General features: G+C 36.8%; 1 protein-coding gene across 8 annotated transcripts in view; it reads right to left on the bottom strand.

Annotated features, from left to right (window-relative positions):
- Positions 1-843: 843 nt before the first annotated feature.
- ADD3 (adducin 3) overlaps positions 844-22,256 on the bottom strand; it is a 127,672-nt gene continuing 106,259 nt past the window's right edge. For 7 of the 8 annotated variants that reach the window (XM_065923292.1, XM_065923297.1, XM_065923290.1 and 4 more), the window contains 13 exons: positions 18,549-18,687; positions 16,676-16,827; positions 15,604-15,684; positions 14,615-14,764; positions 14,000-14,143; positions 13,789-13,887; positions 12,419-12,601; positions 11,605-11,862; positions 10,179-10,298; positions 9,657-9,743; positions 5,498-5,621; positions 3,730-3,825; positions 844-3,110 (listed from right to left, as the gene is read on the bottom strand). In XM_065923292.1, coding sequence (XP_065779364.1) covers positions 2,818-3,110; positions 3,730-3,825; positions 5,498-5,621; positions 9,657-9,743; positions 10,179-10,298; positions 11,605-11,862; positions 12,419-12,601; positions 13,789-13,887; positions 14,000-14,143; positions 14,615-14,764; positions 15,604-15,684; positions 16,676-16,827; positions 18,549-18,687 — 1,926 coding nt within the window. In that variant the 3' untranslated portion in view covers positions 844-2,817. The remainder of the gene's footprint in view (positions 3,111-3,729; positions 3,826-5,497; positions 5,622-9,656; positions 9,744-10,178; positions 10,299-11,604; positions 11,863-12,418; positions 12,602-13,788; positions 13,888-13,999; positions 14,144-14,614; positions 14,765-15,603; positions 15,685-16,675; positions 16,828-18,548; positions 18,688-22,256) is intronic. The other variant, XM_065923298.1, reaches the window with a different exon arrangement.

The following is a 22,256-nucleotide window of genomic DNA, read 5'->3' as shown; positions in this document are numbered from 1 at the left end:
TTCAAATGAGCATCTTTCTAAAACAGCAATTTTTTCACCAAAGGGTTATTTACAAGACAAGGTAATAATTAAATATGCCCAAGACTATGAATCTATTCTCTGCCCAAACCCTTCATTTTTATAATGGGTAATTATAGTAAAAACTTCAATTAACCAGAACCCTCAATTAACATGATTTCCCCTCTTGCACTCTATTTTTAGGACAAAGTGGTGGAAAAAAATCATAAGACATCATTCATGTGAGTGATTTAGTTTGAACATCTTTCAGGATAGAATATGCTATAGTATAGTAAGTAGATAAAAATATTGAATAAAATTACATCCATACCATGATAACCAATACACAGGAAATACATACATAACAAGAGCTGGAAGAGAATAAATTATTTTGTTGAATATTGTGGTATAATTGTAACCTTTCTATTCCACTATCTTTTAATGTTATGTTGTTACATGAATCAAAATCAAAGAGAAGCAATGTATAAACTCAACATATATACTACAACATTATCTATTCTACATCCATGTAGCACTGAGACTGAGAATCAGAATCTTAAATCCTTCAAAGATCTCTATAATGCCAGAAAAATATTTAAGACTGTCACATCCTATCAAGAAAGAAAAATAGGTCACTTGGGGAATATTTCCTCCAAAATGAGCTGAAACAAGAAGGGCTTATTAGTTAATTTTCAACTAATTTGAAAATAAATGTATCAGGACATTCCTTATTCAGAAGTGTCAGTCTTACTCAAAATCTCACTGCAGTACAAAACTCAACAGTCCATAGAGTAGTTCAGGATTAAGTAAGCACTCCTGAATAGAAAGCTCACGACACTAAGTCCATCTATTTAAAATACTGTTTATTTGTGATTTTACATTAATTAGCATTACATCTAAGAGCAATATCAGATAACATTTATACATTTTCCACAGGACACAGAGGTTCATTGGCTCATTCTTTATGCCAAAGCAAGTAAATAGAGGCATTAGCAAAAGGTGCAAATAGTTCACTGTTGCATTTAAAAAATACTTATGCACATTGCATTCATTTAAGATATATATATTTTTAAAAAGTTATGGAAAAGCATAGTTCACAGGTTACTGTTTCTACATACGTTGTAATACAACATAAATGATGTAGAACAAAAAAGAATCCTCAAACACAGAATTAAGCAACTGAAGGTTTCCACTAAGATTAAAACACTGACTCCAGTAGTTAGTGAGATCTAGAACGAACTTTCCAGGCTCCATTTCAACTTTGCATCGTCAAACACTCACAGTCAAACAGAACCAGCCCTGCAACACACTATAATCCATGGAATTTTTTTTATACACCAACTCACCCTCCAGAAATACTTTGGATTATTTTTACTCATTGACTATTTTGGATCACTGATTTTACATTGATTTGTGACATTACTTGGGTGAAAGGAAAAAAAAAAAAAAACTATATTTAGCCTAGGTTTAAATTTGTATTTACATTAGAAAGAAAGTTAACTGAAAAGATAAGAAAAATTGGTAAAAATTAAGAAGTGGTAGTTTTTTCATGGTGGGGGTGCAGGGATTAGACCCACTGCTTTCTTCTTGTGCCACCTTCTAAAAATCATAACGTTAAAAAGGATTTCACCCTTTTAAAACTTGAATGTCAACTAAGAAATACAATGATTTTGGTAGAGAATCAGAATTTTAGCAATTGGGGACATGCTGTAAATAAATTACACTTCAAATCCTATCCTGACCGTGCAGCATCAACCTAGAACTCTCCTCCTAACACCTCTCTTATTCCCTTCACTGCTCACTTCCTCTCTCAGTCTCCTCCTTTCCATTTGGTTCCCATGCGAGGGCTTTTTCATTCATTAGCAATACTAAGAGAAAAATACATTATAAGGTTCAAATATGAATCTTGTTATGCTTTTAAATGCTCTAATCCCCTTTTGATACTAAGTCCCTGGATTCTTTAATTATATTTAAAGTATACTTAGTACCAAGCAGCCTCAAATGTGCTCTACTGTTAAATGATTGGCTAATAGGCTTATGACATTTTTATACTGAATGGTATACAAACGTCTCAACATACAAAAATCGTTTTTGCCAGAGTTAAACTAAATAACCCATGTTATATGTATAAAATCCCCTTCACTGAAAAATAAGGGGGTTTCTAAACTAATAAAAAAGGAACTTTCCAAAAATTATAGTTTACTAAAATGACCTTTTTTTTTCAAACAAAGTTACTTCAGGTGAGGAAATTTCATACTATGAATAAAATTCCAAATGAATCTTTTCTTAACTTTAAAAAAAACAATTATGTGCCAGTGTATACTAATGCTATAGATTCTTATCTTAGAAGCTTTTAAAGCATTGTTATGCCCATTGAAACAATGGGAACCCAAAAGTTACAGTCAATAATCATGATAAAAAACTATAATCTCATTACCAAGTGAAGTAGGTTTTGAGAAACAAAAATTCTCTCACTTGTTCACTGGTAATTTCTTTCCAGATATTATGTAGAAGGCCTGAAGTAATTCAGACAGATATCTGTTTGTGGAGATTATAATAATACTTCATGAGGGCAAAGCTAATCAAAACTAGCAACTGTTTAAAAATTCAAAACCTTTTTGGGACATAGAAAATGAGAGATGACTTTGAAAGTGTTTTTCATAATATGTTTTTCTTTTAGTAAAACTCTTTCCAGTTCTTAAAAGTCCAGTTTGCTACAGACCCCCAATCTGATCTACCACTGCATATTAATGATCAACTCATATGTGGTTTTTAAATGTGCAACGTCACATTGTAATAACAATTATAAAAAGACTCTATTTAGGCTTCAACTTTCTCCTTTTTTTTGTTCTTTTTCAGAAAAGAAGGAGTGCGGAATTTCTTCTTTTTCTTGGATGGTGATTTTGAAGGTGAGCCTTCAGGTGACAGGACTTCTTCAATTTTTTCTGGAGACTTGATAGTTATCTCGATGCTTTCTATGGTGGTGCTTGTGGTTAGCCTGCTTACTCGCTGAGCAAGCTCATCTTCAACACCATGCATGTCATCCTTGCCATTCACTATCAGGACAGGTACGTCCATGGAGATGAAGCTCTTGGAAAATAGCTCATGGTTTTCTATAAAAGGGGAGGATTTTTTTTGTTATTTTATATAGTCAACATCTTTGCTTTATTTTACAAAACTGAAATGCTTAAGCAATGTACTAAGGCATTACTTTGATCCCAATAAAGACAGATGGTTATTTTAATAGACTATGGGCCTATTAGCATGAAGCTAATGCTCTTAAATGGTATAAAGGGAACAAAGTTGTTAGAAGAATGAAGGCTAGATAAGTCCAGTTTGATGACTTGACAGTTTCATTGTAAATCAAGTCAGTATAAATGAGGAAGACAACATACATATATTTTTCTTTAATTTTGGAGTCATCTGGAAATCAAAGTTGAAAAAGATTTCATGCTTCTGACTGGAAGACATATGACAAACCAATTTTAATTTCACAAATTCTTAAGAACTATTAGGTTGCCAAATATCCAGATTAAGGTAAGTCAGTATAAATGCTGAACAAAAGTAGCACCCCATAATAATAAAAGAAAATAAAATCATTGGGAGCTGTAAGTAAAATGCATGGTAAGAAACTTACTGTATCAGGTGTTCAATTTCTTTATATGACAAATGACAGAGGGACAGACTCTAAAGATTAACTGGGTGAAGGCTGTGGGAAATTACATTGAATACCTTCTAATTTTTCAGGGATATTTTGCGGTGACTGAGTTTGAGACTGAATTTGTGAAACAGATGAAGCGTCATCTGAGAGTAATTCCTGCTCAGCATCTGTTGGATAAGAGTTTAGTTAAAAGCCATGCAAAACAAAAAAGCATTAAGATTTCAGGAAGGTTAGTGCATACATCAAATACCTGCATACACAGGGATGATAAACGCTTCAGCCATGAGCTGAGCATGCTCACAGTTATCCCACACATCGATCATTATGCGTGGAAAGAGGAGGTTCATGTGTTAACACTCCGGCTGCTACTGCTAATTTGACATACATGCTTTAAGGAAGCATGGCTACTGGCAGCCCAGGCAAATAATATGTTAAGCATTTAGCTTTTGCTACAGTGTTAGAAAACCAAAAATACATTGAGCAGCCAAATGAAAGGAAATCTGAAAGCCTCACCAATGATGCTACATTAATGAGGCAAAACGCCTCACTGAATTTTTGAATAATATCCAATTAGTGATTCCTCTCAGAGCAATATTAGTGAGCTAATTCAGGTCATAATGAATGTGGAAGAAACTACTTATAAAGTTATATATACAAGGAGATGGTTCTATTGTGCTATATTTGTTACCTGGCATCTTTAGGCTTTCAAAAAATAAGAGATTAAAGAGGGACATTTTACAAAATACAAAAATAAAAGTTTCCAACCTTATGTTAGAATGAACATAAGTTGAAGAATACCACTTAGAACACTTAATGTGATTATATTAATGAATCAGGATGACTCCCTTTTGTCACAAAGACACTATCACACTAATGAGAACTGTTTCCTGGATGATGCAGATGTCATTAGTTCTTTCTACATGACATCAAACAGGCACAAAGATTCTTTAACTAGTGGTTCTATTTTGCTTTGGGTAAAAATTTCAACTGTGTGTTGAAGATGCTTTAAAGCAGAGGCTCTTACGCTCTTTGGGGGTCATAGACTTCTTGTCCTCTACCCTGCACCCCTGACTTCCTCAAATATAAAATTAAGCAAATATTAATTATATTTTATATTATATTTAAGATATTTTTCAGATGGCTCATAGATTGTCTGAAGCTTATCCAAAGAGCCAAGACTGAGAACCCTCTCTATAAAGAATCTCTTATTCTTGAGTAAAAGTGAGCTAGTATTCAATTGGTGTTTTCATGAACAGTTCTTAAATGCAACCCTTACTTAGGGTTCTGAAGTCAGAAAAAAGAAACCTTACTAGAGTGCCCATGTGCTTAAGGGAAGTCACATAAAAATTCTAGCATCCCACTTTATTTCAGATTTGGAAATTACAGTACTGACATCTTGAGACATCCAGGAGCAACAGAGATTTTACAAAACATTAAAGCTACATACCTGTGAATTTACAATTATGTCAAAGTAAAACAAAATTTTTTAAAAAGCCACATTTTCTGAAATGTTTAAATCTATTAATTTATCTACATTTACTTTAGCTACTGATTCTTTACTCATCTGGGGATTTCACTTTACTATAGAAGACTTTCTGCTAGCAGTCAGATTGCTTTCTAATGAAAAGAGTCTTCTCTACATGTTAACATATGTGGTCTGTGGTAACTCTTCACATTTTAATCCTACTTACACTCAAGTAAAGACTGAGAGAGAGCACATGGAACAACTGATGGTAAAGAAACATTAAAAAAAAAAATCCTGACTGCCTTCTATCATCCAACTCAAGGGGCTCTGTTAGCAGTGTGGTTAGCTGGGGCTTAACTTCAAAGTGAACTAACCTTCCAGGCCTTGCTGTTTACGTTCGATTGTCCTCTTATACTCTTCAAGTTCTCCTTCTGTGAGATGACTGAAGGGGTTGGGAGGAGCTGGTGGGGCATGATCATCATCTTCAAACTGCATGGTCTTGTGAAGAAAAACACTGACTTGTTACCAAGAGTAATACTCATATATGTATATTTATTTATATATATATTTACATGTATATATACCCACAACTTCATATACACCCACTTATGTATATATGATGTGACACCCCAACTCACAACACCCATAAGAAATGATCAAGTAACAAGTTTTAAAATATTCATATCCAGATTAGTGATTTTAGACTACTGATCCAATAGACTAAAACTACCAATGATGCTTCCTCAAGGTCAATTTTAATAACTCCTTAAAAAAAAAAAGAAAACTAAACTAAGTTCTAGAAACTTCCATATAACTAAGAAATATCTTAAAAACCAAGAATGTCAAAAAGCCTTTGTAAAAAAAGCCTTCGAAAAATGAAACTGCACCAAGAGAACTTTTAAAATATGCCATGAAAATAAACTTGTACCTATTTGCTCTAGGAAAGAAGTCAATGAGACTTTGAGCTAAACATGGCAGATTGAGCCTATGCATTAAAAGAAAATTCCTCCCCAAACCCTACTAAAATGATAGTAAAGGAACAGTAGCAAAAATGGTATAAACTTTTAAGGACAAAAGAATGGAAGAGGAGACAACACAGGATGAGAAATGGTAACACATGGTCCGAAGATGGAAAGCAGGTAGAAGAGTAGGTGGCAGAGATGAGAGAATTGAAGCCTTAGCCCTGCAAAGAAGGATGCAAAAAAGAATGCTTGTGTGCCCTGGAGGTCTGAATAAGGCTCAAGTACCACAGAAAGTCGTGGTGAAGAAAAGCTGAAAAGAGACAACTTAGAAGTGTGAAGAAGGAACAGATAGATTCTCAGCTCCCCTTTCCTGTTCCACACACATGAGCAGTGCTCTCTCATCTCTGCAGAAGATCAGGGACTTGTTCTTCAGAATGACTGATTTGGGGACACAAAACACAGTTAAGCGCTCCCAGGATGGTGGAGGCAGACTGGCAAGAGACTAGAGAATTCTCTGGATAAATTAAATGACCCCAGATAAAAGAACTACAGATACTAGCATTTGGGCATTCCTGAAAGAAACAACCTGGTCCATATCCGGGCACCCTGCAGAGGAGCTCACCAGTTCCCAAGCTCTGCACACACCTGAGCTCTGACTGGTTTTCAGTGTCTCATTCTTAAATACAGACAGACTACCATGGACTTCCAGACACTTGAGGAAAAGTTTCCAACATGGAGGAGACCAGAATTAAGAAGAAAAAGGGAACTCAGAAGAAACAGACAATAAAGGCAGCTGAAGAAAAATTAAAGTTGATATCCTCAGAACAAGAGGGGAAAATAGGAAATACTATAAGAGAAAATATGACCAAGATATTATAAGAAAAAAAAAAAAAAAAGGAACATTCAGGGAATAAGAAGTCTTAAAATTTAAAAAAAAATTAAAATAGAAAATTAAATAGAAGGCTTAGAAAATAGAGTCAAGCAAATCTTCCAGAAAGTAGGATTAAAAGACAAAGAGAAAATAGGAAAGAAAAAAATCAGAGGCTTAGTCAGAGATCCAACTAACAATATATTAATATACATCCTGTGAAGAGGAACTGAAGAACCTCTTGATAAGGGTGAAAGAAGAGAGTGAAAAAGCTCAACATTCAAAAAACTAAGATCATGGCATCCGGTCCCATCACTTCATCACTTCCCCAAGTAGAAGGGGAAAAAGTGGAAATAATGACAGATTTTATTTTCTGGGACTCCAAAATCACTGCAGACAGTGACTGCAGCCCTGGTATTAAAAGACACTTGCTCCTTGGAAGAAAAGATATGACAAGCCTAGACAGCATATTAAAAAGCAAAGACATCACTTCACTAACAAAGGTCCATCTAGTCAAAGCTATGGTTTTTCCAGTAGTCATGTACGATGTGAGAGTTGGACCATAAAGAACACTGAGTGATGAAGAATTGATGCTTTTGAACTGTGGTGTTGGAGAAGACTCTTGAAAGTCCCTTGGACTGCAAGGAGATCCAACCAGTCAATCCTAAAGGAAATCAGTCCTAACCCTAAGGGTTAGGGTTAGGGTTAGGGTTCACTGGAAGGCCTGATGCTGAAGCTAAAGCTTCAATACTTTGGCCACCTGATGCAAGGAGCCGACTCACTGGAAAAGACCCCGATGCTGGGAAAGATTGAGAGCAGGAGGAAAAGGAGGGTGATAGAGGATGAGATGGTTGGATGGCATCACCGATTCGATGGGCATGAATTTGAGCAAACTCTGGGAGATAGGGAAAGACAGGGAAGCCTGGTGTGCTGCAGTTAAGGGGAGGCAAAGAGTCGGACATGACTTAGTGACTGAACAACAACAATATATAACCTGACAGAAAAAGAAACTGAAGGGAAAAAAGACTACTTAAGTGAAGAAATACTTTAAAAAATTCCCAGAACTGAAGGACAAGACTTTGCAGATTGAAAAGGGTTACTAAATGCTAAAAATGGAAACAAAAAAGAAATCTACTACAAAGCACACCATCATAAAATCTCAGAATAGCAGGAATGTAGAAAAGGTCTTAAAAAAGAGGCCTACAGGAAGGCACATTAATCACAATACTCTCCTGCTTTCAACATTAATGGGAGTTAGGGGACAACATGGTGATGTTTTTCATATTACTTGCAAAATGGAATTCTGTATCTATTACATGCACATATGAAGGTAGAATACAGGTTTTCAGACTGTTACCTCTTATGATACGTATCCTTTCTCAGAAAGCTATTAGAGGATGTGCTCAATGATAAAGGAATAAATCAAGAAAGTGGGAGACATGCTGGAAACAGAATGCAGGAAACAGAACCACATAGCGAGAAGCACAGGAACCTCAGGATGAGCCAGTATATCTGGCCTAAAGAGCGGCTAGCTGAGATCTGGACCCTAATGACAATGACAAAGAGCTGGACCTGAGAGATTACCTGTTACCTTTGACTCTATGGAAAATAATAGTAAGAAAAGTTTGGGAAGAACTAAGCCTCAGTTCAGTTCAGTCGCTCAGTCGTGTCCAACTCTTTGCGACCCCATGAATCACAGCACGCCAGGCCTCCCTGTCCATCACCAACTCCTAGAGTTTACTCAAACTCATATGTCTATCGAGTCAGTGATGCCATCCAGCCATCTCCTCCTGCCCCCAATCCCTCCCAGCATCAGGGTCTTTTCCAATGAGTCAACTCTTCACATGAGGTGGCCAAAATATCAGAATTTCAGCTTCAGCATCAGTCCTTCCAATGAACACCCAGGACTGATCTCCTTTAGGATGGACTGGTTGGATCTCCTTGCAGTCCAAGGGACTTTCAAGAGTCTTCTCCAACACCACAGTTCAAAAGCATCAATTTTTTGGCACTTAGCTTTCTTGACAGTCCAACTCTCACATCGAACTAAGCGTAATGTATCCCAAATACTAAGTCAATGAAAAAAGGAGGCAGCTTTTTCTCCAGAGGCAGAAAAATTGTCTAAGAAAGGAAATGTCATCTTCAAATACTATCTGGCTCAGCAGTAAGCATTTGAAAATATAAACACTGAAAGCTACCTAGACAAAACATCGTGATACAACCTTACTGGGAGAATGCAAATGGGAAGCCTTGTGTAAATAGGCTAAATCCTCATCATCCATAAAAGAAGTCACTATTATCTTTCATTAATTCTAAGATGTGCCTTTCTCTCACAATTTCTCATCTCTGAAATTGGGATTCATCTTATCATTGGTTTCTTAACAATTATAAATGTCAACATTTATATCTCTTCTAGTGATATATAAAACAAAGGTTTAAGCTGATGAAGCAGATTTGATGACATAAAACTGAAGTCTAAAACTGATAAATCAAGAAGGAGAATAAACATGCTCTTTAGAAACCAAAGTAAATGCTAGAATAAAGTCCCTGCCCCTAGAAATTGGGAATTGAAGGTGACATTTTAAGTCTTGTGGATTATTTGACTTTTTAACTTGTGTTTACATTAACTTTAGTAAAAACAATTACTCATATTTAAAAAGCAGAAATTATTGGGAAAACAAAGATCATACTGCTTCATGGACTTACAGAAGGAGGCTTATCCACAACAATTCCAGCAAGCAATTGAGACTGTGGTCCTGCTGTTTTCAAGTCATATCGATTTTGTTCTCGAATCTGAATTGAAAAACAGTAAGAAGTTCTTAGGGGCAACTCTGCAGGTGACCTTTGGCTTACTATTTGACTACCCCGGGTAAGGGCTGCTTTAATTCCCCCTCCATAAAGCTCTCTTTCACCATCCTAACAACTCACATTAATCTCCTCCACTTTTCTTGACATGAGATTTCCTATTGTCTTGCAGTGTTAGAGAGCTACATTTTTCACTAATACAGCAGAAATATGTCTAATACTTCTTCCCCATATAGCCCTCTTATCAGAAACCAGAAAAGAGCTGGAGGTATTCCATACAAGTTAAAATTATACAGAATTAAATGGCAAATTCTTCGGTATTCAAACCTCTAAACTTAGCATTAATCAGATTTAGTCCCTAGTGATTTAAACATAAAACAGCATAAAAATGCCTCCTCCAGCCACAGAAGACCCATGTCTTACCTTATTTCTCTTTTCTAGTACCTCATTCGGGTTGGTGTTTAAAGGAACAAACTGATTTGGATCTTCAATTTTGATAGGTGTTCCGCTACTAACTTTAGAAGAGTCCTCTGCTTTCATCCACTAAAAAATATAAAAAATTTTCTAGAATGAAGCTTTGTACTAAGGATATATGGTAGATTCTTGACAACTGTTTATTGACTCAAGAGGGTGGGGGCATACACCGCCAACATGTTAAAGAATTTCACTAAGCAGTTGTTAGTGGTAAATTAGTATATCTCCCATACTAGTTAAAATTAGCATTCACTTAAAAACAAACAAACAAATGTTGGTACCATGAAGAACACTAAATTATGCAGCTATTTAAATTTTCTCCTTTTGGCATTTTAAACATGTTGGTGAAAATATTTCAAACATATAGAGCTTGATCTCACACTAACTCACATTTAGAGTTGCCACCTGCACTTAAGTTTTATCATGTGATGATGGCTAAGAAGTCATCAAAAAGGACTCAAGAAATCTCTTAGGATTTGGTTTCTCAGATTGCATTTTAAAATTTTGGCTGACAGAATGGGCCAAGCCCCTGACTAGCATTTTGCAAAGGGGATAACCTGGTAGTAATCTATAGTATAATGGCACCACAGGGGTGGAAGAGCCTTATATAATTTTCATTTATCCATCATATCCCTCAAAGAAGGATAATATTTATCAAGATTAATGATGACTAGCCATTAGTTCTTTCAAGAAAATTAATTCTAGGAAACATATGTTCTTTTACTAGGAGATAAGAAATCATATCGACTAGAGAAAAAACACTGATGCCTAGGTATTTCCATACTGAATACTACTGATTTATATGATAGGATGAACTAATTCTGAGTACCTAGAGAATATTTAATGATAATGATAAGCACTCCAAAATTAAACCAAATCTGAGACAAAACGTTGAAAACTTTTAAGATTACCTGTTTCTTTATCTACAAGATCTTGCTTAAGGGTAGCTATGTGCAGTAATTCACAAAACTTGGCACCATTAGGAGTTGACAATTTTTATAGTTCTGATTCGTGAGTACACTATAACTATAAACCAGTCATCATGCAATGGATAGAACTGGGTTCCAGAGTCAGATTGCCTGCTTTCAAACCCTGATTCTACGATTCACAGATGGTTAGCTAATCCCTCTGTGCTTCAGTTTTCTCATCTATAAAATGGAGGCGAAAAACAGCATCTGCTCCATAGTAGGAGAAATAAATAGAGATAATTTATGTACGACATGTGGAACAAAGTACCTTGCACAAATGTTATCTAATAAGTTATAGTCATATTATTATATTCTACTTTCCCAATATCTTCAACACAGACCATTCAATTCATCAGTAACTAGGCAAAATCTTTAGTAAAGGCAAAGCATGTTAAGTAGGGACATACTGTGATTTTGGTCCTGGGGCTCATCTCCCCATTCCGAGACTCCTCAGGCACGTTCACTTTCATGTAGGTATTTGGTGAGTTCAACCATCTGGTTTTTTCACGCTGCTGCCTCTGTGCCATGTATTTGAGAGGTGAGAGGGGCACTGTATCATCTTCAAAGGAAAAGGCAGTCACAGTGGCTGGGATCTCTACATCACTCTTGTGCCTTGGCTTTTCTCGAATGAGAGGGTGCCTATAAGCATAGCCTGTTCTATATCCCTGGGGAAGGGAGAAACCACATTTGAAGCAATCAAACTTGTCCCAAACACAGCATTTAGAGGCTAATCCTTTAAACAAATGATTCTTTTGCTGAAAAACAAAAAGGGGAAATCCTTCCAAACTCCACATAACTGCCACATAACACTAGAGTTGAAGTTAAGCAAATTTCAAGATCTAGTTAAAATTGATTTCAGCTGACAAAGCAATTTCCACTCACACAACTATTTCTGACAAAGGTAATTTCAAAACTGCTGACCAGAAACACTTTCCAAGATATAAACTGGTTTTCTGGAGGCCAAATCTCAGTGCTCACTTAAGTCTTTGTTCCTGGGTCTGAAGGCAATATGCTTTCTGACTCTTAGCGGAAGAGGGTAAAAATCTAAGATAAGATGACAGTTGCCTGTTTCACCAATTCTTAAAATACACCAAGTTCCTTCCTAGGGTCACACTGCTCCCAGAGGAGTAATGAGCATGTTCCCAAACCACAGGGAGGAGGGGACATCTGGTCCTAAATCTGGAAACAGGAAATCAAGTTCATGGTCAATTTTTTACCTACCAAGTTGTCCAGAGTCCTCATCAGCCCTTCGAACTCAATCTCGCCAACCTTCCACTTTTGATGGGAACCCATATTCACTCCTCCTCCTCCAGAGGCCGCTACAGTGTGAGTGGAAGCTTTGTACTTCTGAAGGTCCAGCACAAGCAGATTGTCTACCCCACCTGCCCCCGCCAGTGCCCGCACCTGTAATTGACGGCACAGTATTAGAGGCACAGGACTGCAAAGACTGGAACGAGCACTTCACTTTGAAAAAGGCACAAGTTTGATTCTGCAAGTATCTGTAACATGTCTTCAGGCTACCAACAAAGACACTTGTGAAAGCAGGCAGCTTTAGGAGCTTTTCCATCTATCCATACCTTCCAGGGCTCTGACCCTCCCTGATGGAAAACACATTTAGAGCCATACCCTTTAATATATTTCAAGTAACTGAATTCTCTTGCCAAATTTTAAAGTTCTTTCCTTGCAGTTTTCCCATGGTCGTCCAGTTTAAACTTTTGTTGAAAGTTATAATTTTAAAGGAATATAAACACCATATTGTGAATTTAAGAATACTGAAGCAAAAAAAAAAAAAAAAAAAAAAAAAAAAAAAAAAAAAAGAAAAAAAAAAAAAAAGAATACTGAAGCAGAAGTCACCTCATTATTTCAATATAATGAAGCTTTTCATAGCCTCATTTGAGAAGACTGACCATTAAAGCAAAAAAAAAAAAAAAAACAGTTGGTAGTTAATAACAGTTAAAGTTGGTAGGAAAAGTACACCCCCTCTCTCCCCTCCTTTTTGCAGCCTTTCCAATAAATTCAGATTCTAACCATTTGCTTCAAGAAAATCTGCCTGGTTTTTCTTAAAGGGGGGAAATTAGGGCTGTTAAATACGCCCAGCTTCTCTGGGGTTAATAAAAATCTAATCCATTTTAATAATGAGGCTGAGGCTATGGAACCTCTGGAAATTGCATGAGTTCCTAAAACTTCTGGTGCTGCTCTTACCCTTTTTATAAAAGTGACCACAACACAGCTGATCTTTGATAACTGGCAGTCATCTTTGTTCATCAATTAGCACCACACTGCTAGAGGGTGAAAAGGGAGAAATGTGCAACTATACCGTCTTGAAAAGTAGGATTATGAAGAAAATTATGTTTATGAAGCCCTTAGATTTGGTGTGTCTATACATGAATTTTAATTTTCTTTCTTCCCGTTTTCAAGAGATACTCAGTTGACCCTTTTTACTCAAGTAAAGCACAACTTCTCTTAAAAGACAAAACAAAACAAAACAAAGACACCAACTGATAGAACCCTGGAAATAAGTAAACACAATACCCAACCCAACAAATAATAAAGCAAAAAAAGGCAGGGAGAGGGGTAAAAATTTTTCTTACTTGAGTCTCACAGGCTATCTGCACATTAAAAATGTAATGAAAAGCCTCCTCCACTGTTTCTCCAAGTGCTACCACACCATGATTTCTGAGTACCAGCACCTAAAATAGAATCCCAAAGCAATCACTTTAAATAACTGGCATAGCTCACACTGCATTCATCAACAGTAACAGCAACAAAAATAGCTCCTTTGATAGAGACTCTACTACACACCTTACAACTTGGCCCCAGAACTTTCTGCAGTTGAATTCTCTCCTCCTGTTCATCAAGTGACCCTTGGTAATCATAATAAGCAACATCTCCCAGGATCAGGGACTCTTGAGAAATTGGAAGGATCCCACACTTCATGGAGGACACCTATTCGATCGGGTTCATGCCAAGATAACACATTTGGTTACTGATTACATCTTCAAGGAAGAACTGGATTCTTCAGTCAGCTCACGCAGCACTGGCCTATTCACTGTGCTCAGCACTCCAGATTCCTCCCATTTTAGTTCTTTGCTTCTTCAAGAGAAAGAAAAGAACTTGGGGATTCTATTTACATGCTGTGCCAGCTATTAGGAAAGAAGCTTTGCTCTAAAGAACTCAATGACGCAATTATTAAACGGATTCATTAAAAATGCAAATGCTCTCTCTCCAGTTTTTTCCCAGAATAGTAGCGTTTAGTCCAAAGGGCCTTTTGCTTTCTTATGCAGAGGATTAATACTTTGAAAATGACTTCAAATGGTGGGGTCTGAAAGAATGAAGATTATAAAGTATCATGGAAGGAAAGCCATGGAAATAACACTTCCCAGGGTCATTGTTGGTTTTGGCCCTTCAGTGACTTACAGCTGCTGTTGCGAGGGTATGGATGTGTATCACACACTTAACATCAGGACGTGTTGAATATATTGCGGCATGGGGACTGAAGCCTGCATGGTCAATTTTCAAATTAGTACTTCCCTGATCAACCACTTCTCCTATTATATTGACTTTCACCTGGAAAAATCAGAAAGACATACTTAATTGGTACACAAGCATCAAAGTTTCCCATGTTCCACAAGCTAAATTGGTGGGTGGGGTTGGGGTGGAGGGGGTGGCAAACTTCTTTGTCAAAAGCCAGAAGGCAAATATTTTAGATTTTGTGGGCCTCTGTTGCAACTACTCAACTCTACCACTACAGTAAAAAAGCTGCCACAAAGGACTGTGAAAGAATGGGTGTGGCTTTGTTCCCACCAAATTTTATTTACAACATGTAGTCTGCAACAAAATAGCATTGAGCAAGAAGTACAGTTTTTAAGAAACTGAATAACTTAAGCTCTTCGCTGAAGGTCTGGCATTTACTGAACTTGATGGAAAATGCCTATTTGCTAATTAACACCACAGCACTAGAATCAACAAAGTTCCTACTGCTCTAGAGGTCAATGACAGTACTCCAGAGTACAATCATGAAAAAATAAATGCTAGAATGTCACACACTATACTCACACCAACTGAACTTTGTTTAAATCTATCTATAAAACATATAGACTGTGTGTGTGTATGTTTAAACAAATTACAGAGTACAGAAAAAAAAAATCAAAAGATTCTCTTCAAAACATGAATGGGTTTACTGATTAGATCAATTCATTTATTAGACTCTTCAACTACCGTGCTTTTCTTGAACCCTAAAGCTCTTCTTAAAAAAAATCAACATTAACTTTCCAAATTCTTCCCTGTTCACTAGTAAATGTTTTTCCATCCATACCTCTTCTTATTCTGTTTGCTACTAAAAGCTAAAAGCTGTCAGAAAAGTACAAGGAAGTACAGAAAAAGTAACATAGGAATGAAAATTGTACCAAATTGGAGGCTGTGGCTTCAGAAAAAGACAGGCCTCTGGGAATTATTATTATGTGGTCTTGCTCCTTACTTATTCTTACCTGGGAGAAACAAAACAAAACAAAATAGAATTAGTATGAGGTGTTTATATTTCACAGTGTAAACATGACTAAGAATATACTCATAATGAATAACTGTAAGATATCTGGGTGGGGGGGGTGGACAAAGCAGAAATTAAAGGCGTGCAACATGGAACTTGCCTTGAAAAGTTTTCTTCCCTCAAGCCTTCAATACTTGCTAAAAAAATCTGACATTAGGTCTTCATTTACTGGACTTACCTAAAGTGTTATTTTGGGAGTTCTAAGGTTGTTTAGGGTCAGGTCATCTCAGGATAAATGAATGCCAATATTATTCAACCTAATGAGATATGACTATAATTTTGATTTACTTTATGGAAATTAAGGGGAAACAGGCAAAGGAAAGAGAAAAAAATCTCTTCCTAGGAAGGAATTAAGGTGGAAAAGAAATAGAAACCAAGGAATAGCTGGAGGAAGGAATGAAAAGTTGTAGGAAAATTGTATCTCATATCTGTGCCATTTTCATAACACATTATTTCCATACCTTTTGCTTCCAAATATTGTCTTGTTTCCAAGTGTGGCAACATGAAAACAAGATAATGATGAAGAACGGGGAAAATATATTTAAAAAATAAAGACCAAGGAGGAAACCTCCTTTGCCTCCTCTACTTTCCTGCCCCAAATGCTTTTTAAAGCATAAAAAAAAAAAAAAAAAAATCACTGACTCTCAGATATAATTGATACACAGAGAAAATCCTGCCAGGAGGATTTCTTTTCAGATAGGTTCTGCAACTGGTCTGAATTAAAGAAACAACACAGGTAACAAATGGAGAAGAAAGTTGGGGTTAACAGTAGCCTCTCAAAGATAAGTTTTAAATTAGGATGAGGCTGTGGTCCAGCTTGCTACATTCAGAGAACAAAGTCTGAAAATTGGACTTCTAAGTAAAGGTGAGGAGAGCACAGTTACCTTCAAGTTGGGATTTTAAAAAAACGAACTGAAAGCCGAAGGACTCACTGAGATGTATGTATTTGCCAGGTGGGCCCATCCAAACAAGTCTGCAAGTCTGTACAGGCTGGCAAGTTTACAACGTGTGAGCTTTTCTCCCTTCACGTACGAGGATGTATCTGCTCCAGGAAGGTCATTGATAGGTGTGACCATGCCGAGACCTAAGAGGAAAAATTGGGGAGAGAGGTTCAGGTCAAATAATTCCTTACCTGAAAATTAGTTGCCAGAAAGTGGCCTGAGTCTGGAAGTGTTCCAGCCTGTAAATGATGATCTGAAACTTACCACCCCACACAATGTTACATTAGCTTATCCTCCTTCAGGAAATTACACTGAGAGTGAAAGTTCCTATCAGCTGTTGCCTTGCTGTTTCATCTAGTACTTGGTAGGGAGTGATGTTAGGGAGTTAGGCTCATGCCACTGGGGGAATATGGTCACATGATCCCAATGGTAACAGCTGATAAGATCTAAAAAAAAAAAAAAAGCTACCTTACCTCTTTTGACTTTTATTCAAATAAAAAATATTTAAGAATGCAATAAAACAGTAGTCTGGTTTCTGCCCTCAACAAGCAACAAAAACTGGTCTTAATCTCTCATGACCCAATTGCTAACTTCAGCTTTTGCTGTCTTCATTCTCCTGGTTACCATTACTCACCTCTTTCCTAGACTTCTTCTCTAGGCCTGTGTGGTACTATTGTGGGGCTCTTGGCCCTTAGCCCTACATACTCTTGTTAGGGTGCATGGCATATGTCAGATAATCAGTATCATAGAAAAAGTGGACCAAACTAGCTCAACCTTTCAATTTTCCAGTTTCTCCCAAGTGTGAAGAGTGAGTGATGTTGGAACTCACCGTTCCTCTTACCACTGATCTGCCACCCCCGCCATCACCACATTCAAACCTGTTGATAAGTCTTCTCTCCCCTTCCTTGGCTATGCCCTTCTCACTGATCTCTTCGTTCTCATTCCCACAACCACTACTCTAGTTCAAGCACTTAAAACTCACTCTGGGACTCTTTCAAAGATTCTTTAACCTGATGTGTGTGCCAAGATACTGATCCACTTGAGTTCTACCCACACCTTGCATGTTCCCACCATCATGTCTCTTTGCATGCTATTCCTCTATTTGGGAAGTACTTGAATTCATTGAACTCCTACTTGTAAATCTTTAACAAAAAAGAAAAAAAGGAAGTAACAAAGAAAGAAAGAGAAGGAAAAGAAAAGTCCCTGAGGTCTAGGATTCTGTGCCTGCCCAGGTGCAGCAGTCAGTTCTGTGCATGTCTCTCTGAGATGTAAAGTGCTTGTACTCAACAAGTTGTGACTCTTGGCATCCTGACAGCGTTCAGTCCACCAAACTGGCACTCTCTGTAAAGGCCTGGTGAATGTATAAAATGTGCTAACACCTCTTTTACATCAAGTTCTAACTGCTACTGTTCTATTGTTTTAAAGTCTGGTTAGTTGAGGCCTCTCTTCTTTCATAAAGTTCTTTTGGTTCACTTCACTCCATAATCAAATCCAACTCTGAGTTCATAGCAAGATGACTTAGAAAAAGTCAGTAGACAATTTCTTTTATGTTGCTTTGTAATTTTTTTCCTCTACAGTTATCTTGCAGTTTTAATCTTTTGTGCATTCAGTGTATGTCTCCTCAACTCAAATATGCATTTATCTGGGGCAGGGACCACATTTTATAACTATTCTGTAAACCTCACAAAGTCTAGTAAACGTCTGATTGGTATGAAAAAGTAAGAGACCCTAACAGTATGTTACTCTAAGTATTAGATGTTATAAACTGAAACACTGAACCAGATCAGAACATGCTGCTAGAAATGTGCACTGTTCAAAGTGGAGATGAAATTACAGTTTTTCAAACTTTACAAAACTGACGTACTGAGGGGAGGTGAAGTAAAGCCCGAAAAAGAACTGGTCATGATGTAATCCGCAATCTGTTGTAACGCTAGCAATCCAGTTGGATTGTGGCCTTTCTTCATCTGTTCTTGAATAAGGCATTCCAGGTCTTCCCGAAAGGCCTGTAATACACAAAAATAATCACTGAGCACATGTGTGTCACATGGAGCAGAATGACCCCAACATAACTTGCTCTGATATAATCAATCTTTCCCCCATTCCTCTCAGGAATAACTTTCATTTACACTATTTAAAAATAAATATAAAGCACAAAATAAGAAAACTAAAACACTGGAAGCAGCTGCAAGAAGCTTTGCTTTCAGGGGATAGAAAGTCATTAGGCATTCTTAATCTCTAAGAAAATGAGCTTTACAACATCCACAATACAAAGGCATGGGTAAAGGCAACTCTGTTAATAATATGCAACTAGAGCACCCAGTATAGCCTGATGTAAAAAGAGACCCATTCCTTGCCCAGGAGCTTACTATCTAGGTTAGGATAGACTCCTTATCTGAATGGAACATGCCTCTGACTATAGCAACTCCCAGCAAAAGTCTTCACTAAGACATAGTAAATCAAGGCTTCCATTTTATGATTTCCATGGCAATTCCTTAGCTCTATAAACTCTGAAAACAAACTCGTAAAGAGCAGAGAGCTGATCACTCCCCTCTGCAACACTGTGCTAAAGAATGAACTTTTCTCCCAACTCTGGGTACTAGACGTTCCTGTTTTGGAGCTCTGCTTTTCTTCTTTTGGGAAGGGGGATGTAAGTGTGGCAGATAGTATTTATACAAATAAAAATACTGAATATTAAAAGAACAGTTTCTATTCCAATAAGCTTTGAGTTGCTAATATAATTCATCATTTGAAAAATCCCCCAATCCTTCACATTAGTTGAATTAGCTGGCTTTGTATTTCTATCACACTCAACCAACACTTAGTTTATTAATCACCTATTCTCTTGCTCATGTCTATATTCGTTCACCTTAAACATGAAGGCACTTGCATTGTAAATTATCCAGACCTTGCTCTTCCATTTGAGATTAGTTACATGTGTAGCAGAATGCCCTGCTGGAAAGTATATTCAGTTTGTTCCCACTTCACTTAAGAGGGACATGGCAGAATATACTGCTTTGTAATAATTTCCTCCAAAAGAGCAGGTATAAACACCACGGAGATCACCGGGAAATTCTCCCGAGAAGTGTGACTCTCCTTCGAGTCCCTGTGAGTAGTCTTCCTTGTAAGGCTGGGAATACAATCTCCTGGAGTGGCTGCTTAGATGGAGCCTTGCTTAGAGAAGGCTGAATACACCTCAGAGGTTTTCAGAAGGAAGAACATTTTTAAAAAATTTAGATAATGGCATAGAAGCTCACGCTGAAAGGGGAAATGTGGTTGTAAGGCTACGAGGTGGTAGTACATATTAGAACCAGTCCTGACTCATGCTTGCATTGCTTTTAGAAAACAGTTGAAAGGCATCTGTGATGTGAATTGAAAGAGCTGAGTGTTAATAACTGTAATCTTGGGAGCTCAACCATGGAGCACCAAAGAACACCTTAACTGAGCCTAGCGCAGGAAGAGCGGAGAAGGTCCTTCTTCCCGGTTGCACCTCGATGGCCTGCAGAGGCATCTGAGTCAGCAGTGAACCTGCATCTCCTGTTGGGCAAGGGTTTCAACAACACCACCACGTGGCAGTGAGAGGCAGGGGCAACGGCAGTCAGTGATGGACAGACTCTGGTGTGACGCTTTCAGAGACGCAGAAACGTGTACCACACACCACAGCTTGGATACGGAAACCACTGATGAACATTTTTGGACTATGTAAACCACTTTAAGTTCCTGGGACAATTTAGGGGAAAGTAGAAATTCCAAGAGAAAGATGCTGCTTGAATGGTTAATTTAAAAAATACTAGTTGTGACCATATTTGAATTCTGAGTTCATAGTGCAGTTTATACCAGTTAAACATGGTTTTCCTTTTACAAATGCAAGGCTTGTTAAACACAAATCCTTGGCATAATTATAAAAAAATTCTAACCGTCTAATTCCATTGACTTTTATCTAGTTCATTTAAGCATGTGATTTAAACCAGAGATACTATCATATAAAATATCCTTGACAAAGACACATTACACTTATCAGAAAAACTCCATTAATATATTTCTAAGACCTTGTGAACATAAAACGGCTGTGAGCTGCATATAAGATGGATGGACATCTTCATATTGATGACTAACATGAGTGTTTTAACATGTTTAAGGCTGAAAGAAAAAGAATCTTCCAGACATACTCATTTATCTTTATATAAACTACAAAAAACTTCTAGACATCTGGCAATGGGCCAATCTGTTCTTCTGAAACTTTATCTTCCCTTCAAAATCAAACTCTATTTAAACCTGCTATAACCAATATTCTTTGATTCAGTGAGAAAAAAAGATTATACCTACTATATGTATCACAATAGCTCTGAGAAGTAGGCATTATTTATTTTATTGAATACTGCACCTTATGTTGGTCCAGCAAGAATTTGAGGCAGATTCCATAGATTAAAATGACACAAAAATAAATATTGGTAAGAAAAATCAAGCTAAAATGAAAATAAGCATATGGAGGTTAGACTGAGCCAGGAATGAGGTTGAGATACAAACAGCACACTATAAAATTGTATCATTTGCTAGAGATGGGCCAATTTTTATCTAGAGTTTCCAGCAGCCAACGTGAATCAAGACAATTGCTCAGTATGCTGATTTACAATGGCTTTAAGGAAAAAAAAAAAAAACACCAAGTAGTTGCTCAAGAGAATCACAATTATTTACGATCCTGATGAGAAATTTCTGCTGGGTATATTGAGAAAGCTAAATAAGAAAGGTTGAAAAGTTTGTTCAAGGTCACAGAGCTAGTAAATGTCAGAGACAAGGACTCAGGTCAAATGCCTTTTTCATCAGTGAAAATGCCCTTTTAAAAAACTTCCATTTATCCCATAAGATAGTACCATCCTAAAGCTTTGAGATGATCCACGGTGTCATAGAGGAATGCATAAGCCCTTCTGAAATTAAGATAAATATATAAATTTCCCTTTTAAGGCTAGCAAATAGTTTCCATGCTGTACAGGAGAAGAAAATAATTTTCAAAGTAAATGAAAAGTTCCCAGCCTTTTGATATAGTTGACAGTGCTTCAACAGATATGAATTCTTTTATTCCAGAAGATTTAATATTTTTTGTCATGGACATTTATAACTCAGTTCTTAATGTTGCAAATATTTTTGAAATATTGTTCAGATAATTACCTCAGTCATAAAACTGTTAGTATAAAACTTACTAATGATATAAAACTGTTTCAGCTGGCTTTAAAATTTTATCAATAAACATATTAAGCTTTCATTAAAATATTATGTCAAAAAATAAAAATTTTGTTTGTCTTTATGGTGGATAGTTAATCATGTTCCTACTAAAATTCAATATTAATAAAATAATCCTTTACAGTTCATTCATTTGAATCTCACAATAAAGTCCTAAAACAGGCAATAACTTGCTTGTGGTTGCATAGCTAATAAGTAAATGGAATAGTGATTCAAATCTCAGACTCTGTTGGGTATAGGATATCTGCCTAATTGTATCAGAGGTGAGTAACTGAATCCAGTTACAGGTATGCCTTGTTTTACTGCACTTCACATTATTGTGCTTTTTTAGGTACCG

Source organism: Muntiacus reevesi, chromosome 2 (assembly GCF_963930625.1).
Source record: "Muntiacus reevesi chromosome 2, mMunRee1.1, whole genome shotgun sequence".
NCBI classification, from domain to species: domain Eukaryota; kingdom Metazoa; phylum Chordata; class Mammalia; order Artiodactyla; family Cervidae; genus Muntiacus; species Muntiacus reevesi.
Note: the sequence above shows the minus strand (reverse complement) of the source record. Positions and strands in the feature narration are given on the sequence as shown.